Below are 4923 nucleotides of genomic sequence, written 5' to 3' on the forward strand. Positions count from 1 at the left end.
CTCTGGGGTTGGGCACTTAAGAGTGCCAGTTTTCACAGATTGTACACCCCGCTGGTCTTCTCTATGTTCGAATCCTCATCGGCTGCTTAGACCACGCTGGGCGCGGTTACTTCGGACACCGGGTCAATCTCAGTTCTAATCCCTCTGAATCTAGGACCCAGCGGCTGCCGGGCAACCTTGGCCACACCTCTTCGCGCATCAGCGTCCGCAGATTGGCTCTGGGCAGCACGGCCCCGCCCCCGCCATGGCCGCCGCCTGCGGGTGCTACTAAGCGGCTGCCGCGGCATTGGTTTCTGCGGTCCTTCTCTACCTGCTAGGTCTCCCGGTCCGTGGCGCATGGGTCTCTTCCGAGGCGGGCCCTCATGCGCTCGGGCCATGGCGCGCTTGGGCGCTGTGCGCTCCCACTACTGCGCGCTGCTCCTGGCCGCGGCGCTTGCCGTCTGTGCCTTCTACTATCTGGGCTCTGGCCGGGAGACCTTCTCCAGCGCCACCAAGAGGCTGAAGGAGGCCCGCGCCGGGGTCCCTGCCGCACCCTCGCCGCCCGCGCCGGAACTGGCGCGCGTCTCTTTGGCGCCGGCCCTTGGTGCCAAGGCCAAGAGCCTGGAGGGCGGCGGAGCCGGGCCGGTGGACTACCACCTGCTGATGATGTTCACCAAGGCGGAACACAATGCCGCGTTGCAGGCCAAGGCCCGCGTCGCGCTCCGCTCCCTGCTGCGCCTCGCCAAGTTCGAGGCTCACGAGGTGCTTAACCTGCACTTTGTGAGCGAAGAGGCCAGCCGCGAGGTGGCCAAGGCTCTGCTGCGGGAGCTGCTACCGCCTGCCGCTGGATTCAAGTGCAAGGTGAGCGGGGCTGCAGCCGGGGGCTCCCGGCGGGTGGCCCATCCCGTCCCCAGCGCGGTCCACCAGGTTTCACGGGTCGGTAGAGGAGTGTTTTCATTGCGCTGCCCACTTTCAACGCCTGTAGAAGCCTAACCTTTATCCCCCTCCTGGCCCTCGCCCGAAATATGCTTTCACAGCATGCTGGAGGCATCGTGGGGGCGTGTCCAGGAGCCAGAAGTACTCAGCTGGTGCAGGAGTGGAGCGGCGGTGTTACAGACAAGCCTGACCAGATCTCCCCTCCACTAACTGCGGCCCCCTGGGGAACCGGCATGCCGCCTGTGCTAGCGTTGCAGGATTCAGCAGTAACTTCAGAGTCTGCACCTCTTTTTATTCTCCTCAGTCTTTGACTTTTGAGAATGAAAGTACCTGTAGTCATTCTGTGCAGAGTCTGCTGGACAGGGTCTTGGTGAGGCTGCTTGAATTGTTGATGTTGCAGTGACATTTCTCATAGTTTTTAAGGTATTTCAGTCGGAACTGGTCAAGCCCAAACCCAGACAGTGTGAACCATCTCATCCCTTCTCTCCTACCCTCAGGGTCATGAACTCATTTAGAGAAGCTGAGAGTTCTTCCAAGGGAGGACGAGAGAGCTGTACAAGGTACAGATATGATCTGGGGAGAGAACAGCTAGCCACCTTGTTTCAGACTGGACCAACCTGCCTCAGTAACAGCTCCCACTTCTCTCCATCATCTCAAATTGTGTTCCTGGCTTAGTGCTAATTGCCTCAGTCAAATTGCTTGCCTCATTTTGATCTAATAGTTGCACAGAGGGGATCCAAGGTGTGATTTTTGGGTAGTAGTAGTAGATGATCTTAAAGGATAAATACTGATGTTGGTGGTGGGGAATGGTAGTGAGACAAGAGTTGTTAGTGTTCCATGTATTTGTGCCAAATAAGTGACTAAGGGGATCTGATGCCAGGATCCTGCAGGGTTCAAGGGTCTGCCATGGCTTTTTGTTGCCTACAGAATCAAGTCCCAGTTTCTTGTGTTGTGGGTCTGGCCTCTCCAGCTTCACTTCTCATCCTTCCCCTTCATGCACCTTAGATCTTAATTGTACTAAATGTGTCTTTACACACGTGTATTCTCTGCCCCAGAATGTCCTTCATTTCTTCTTGATCCCTTGGCCACTTTTACTTAGCTTTCATCTCCCCTGAGAGTGTCCCTAGACATAGAGACGGTCCTGGCCCAGTTCTGCACAGCTCTCCATTCTTGCTTCTTCACATAGCATCAAAGATCTGTCCCCTGTCCATCAGGAACACCCACCATAGTCAGAGAAGGTCACCTGGGCTTGGACTTCATGCTGTGGGAGGCCAAGAACCCAGGGCCTGGAGCTTGTGGCTGGAGGTGCCCTTGGGACCCACTGTCTGCCCTGAGGTTTTTCAGCCTGGGCCCATCCTCATTTACCTAATTGGAATCTTCTGACTGGGAGGTAGGGCCTAGCAACCTGACTCAGGTGGTCCTTAGGACTGTAATGTTTGAGAAACTCATACATTAGTCCGGTGGAGTAAACTGACAGCCCTTGGCCATAGGGCCAGTCTGGGCAGAGCTGTGATTTGATCAGCTCTCCAGATAGCACCCTGAAGACCAGCATAGTCATCTGTTCACTTTTTGAGTCGGAGGTAGCAACTCAGGCCTACGCTACACCATGGCTAGATCTCTACCATCTGTTATCCCGGGCTCCAGCCATAGCTTCTTGTTGCACATCTACAAGACAAGTGTTTGCTTATGTTGTTCCACTGTCAGGATGCTTTCTCTTTCCATCTCCAAGTTTTGCTCATCTTTGGATACCATCCCCTCCTTGGAGCTGTCCAAGGAACCCCCATTTGAAAGGTATGTCTTCCTTTTCCTCCCTCGAGTACTTTCCTGGTGCTGTAGCTGTATCATGTCTTATCTCTCATTCCTATGCATAATGCCTGGCCCATAGTTGGTACCAGAAATATTGGTCCAAAGAAGGTCCACCCTCAGGGCCAGGTTCCCCATCTTGGAGTCTGTGTTTCATGTGTTTCTCTCCCTTTGCTGGGCCCAGTTCTGAAGGCAAAATCTGGAGGCATCTGCAGATGACCTGAGGGAATCGACATCACCCTGTTGAGCATGAGGGGTGAAGGTTTGGGGGCTTCTAGTCAAATGGTGTAGTGAGATAAGGATTTCTCAGTGCCAGCGGAAAATTGCTGCTATTACTTTGGAGTTTATATTTTGTGAATCTGGTTTTTTGTTTGTGATAAAAGGTGCTCTTTTTTCTTTAGATGCCTGGTCCTAAAAAGTTTGCCTTATTTAATTTTTCCTTAGGTTTGGAATATTCTTGAAAAGAAAGCTGCTTCTGGCACCACTTCACACATGCCTTTACCTCTGCCTGGAGCACCTGCCACTTGCACCCCCATCCTTAACCGATACTCTGCTTTCAGATCTCAGTGTAAATGTTATTTCTTGGTATACCTTTCCTGAGTTCCCATTATATTCTTTTATATCACCAAGTACTTTTCCTTAGTAACATTTATTACAGTAGTAATTATATAATTTTTGAATGAATTACTTGTGTGCCTTTCTAAACTATAAACTCTTTAAAGGCATGGACCCTGATTTCTCTTAAATATTGTATCCCCAGCACCAAACATCATGCCTTCTCTATGGGAGTGCATTTTATACTGAGAGTCATATTCCAGTATTAATTAGAAATTAATTAATTCTCACCCTGGTTGCATCAGAGCTGGAAGGGATTTTCAAGAGCATATATAGCACAATAGGTGAGGAAATTTGCCCAAGGCCACTCAGGGGGTTACTGACCTGTGTCTTAAGCCAATGTTTTTCCTTTTGTACCATGTTTCCCCTTTAAGGAGCATTTCTCTCTTGTGAGATAAGGTAAGGACACTCCCAGGGAGGGTTGCCTTGAAGTATGTTAGAACACCTTGGGAAGCGAAGGCAGCTTCCTGCCCACCCAACTGCTGGAGACAGCCTGGGGCTCCTCCTCTCTCAGGGTGAGCAGAGCAGGGCTACAGTGAGCTGGCATACAGCTTGTGCTGAAACCCAGAGGTCTCTCCTCAAGGCTATTTTCAAGTGACACAGAAACAGCTTTTATTGAAATGGTTGCAGAAATAGATCATAGTACATTATTAGAGACCTCAGATCATATTTTGATTAATTAAATACTTAAAAAAAAATTCACTTAACCAGAAAAATCTTGTTTCAACTATTATTGAAAGTTTTGCACAATCTACTGTTTTGTTGTCCTCTAGCAGTGTGGAAGTGTATTATTTGTTCACTTAATTAATAAACATCCAAACCTGTTATTTTCCAGGTATCGGGTAAGGAGCTGCTTTTAGCCTATACAATAGGTCCATGGACTAACTACATAGAATCACCTGAGGACAGTTACTAAAAGCACAGACTCCTGTACCCCGCTCCAGTTTATGGGTCAGACTGTACTGGGTGGGTCTGGGAATCTGCGTTTGTATGGGGCTGTGGAGGCTGGTGTGGCAGTCACTGCTGTAAAGGATACAGGAGTGCCTGGTGCTCTCCTGACATCTTTCAGACCCAGCTCAGGGATTCTCTCCTGTGCAGCCTTCCCTGGGAGGCACAATTTCTGGCACCAGCTAGGCATTGAGGAAACATTTGGCTAACAGCTCTCTTTCATCCAGGCTATGTGGCTCTGCTGGCCTGGGAAAGGCCGCTATATCCACTTTGCTAAAATGCTGATGCTATCAAACCACTTCCACTCAACACCTCCTGGCTCCTGGCTAACTGTCATCCCAGGTTACTCCAACGTTCTAGACCTGCAGCAGCTGGCTTCACCTTCCTTGTCCAGTCTTTCCTCCCTAAGCTGCAGGAAAAGCTGTTCCTTCTCATGGTGCTTCGCTTGCTCTGCTTCGGAGCCCTCTGCTGTCTGTCAAGTGGAATCCCACACTCCTCAAACTTAGGTTGAAGACTTTTCTCTTCCATAAGATTTCCTTGCTGTTTATCAGGTTTGATAAACTATGCCATGAAAACCCCAAACAGTGGTGGTTTAAACAAGACTGAGTTAATTTCTCCTCTAAAAAAAGTCCAGAAGTAGGC

The 4923-nt window shown here is 50.2% G+C and overlaps 1 protein-coding gene across 2 annotated transcripts in view; it reads left to right on the plus strand.

Moving 5' to 3' along the window:
- The first annotated feature begins 218 nt into the window (after nucleotides 1–218).
- XXYLT1 (xyloside xylosyltransferase 1) overlaps nucleotides 219–4923 on the plus strand; it is a 161437-nt gene continuing 156732 nt past the window's right edge. Inside the window, exon 1 of one of the 2 annotated variants that reach the window (XM_015600372.2) lies at nucleotides 219–840. In XM_015600372.2, the coding sequence (XP_015455858.1) occupies nucleotides 337–840 (504 nt within the window). In that variant the 5' untranslated portion in view covers nucleotides 219–336. The remainder of the gene's footprint in view (nucleotides 841–4923) is intronic. The other variant, XM_015600376.2, reaches the window with a different exon arrangement.

This window comes from Pteropus alecto, unplaced genomic scaffold (assembly GCF_000325575.1).
Source record: "Pteropus alecto unplaced genomic scaffold, ASM32557v1 scaffold311, whole genome shotgun sequence".
NCBI lineage: Eukaryota > Metazoa > Chordata > Mammalia > Chiroptera > Pteropodidae > Pteropus > Pteropus alecto.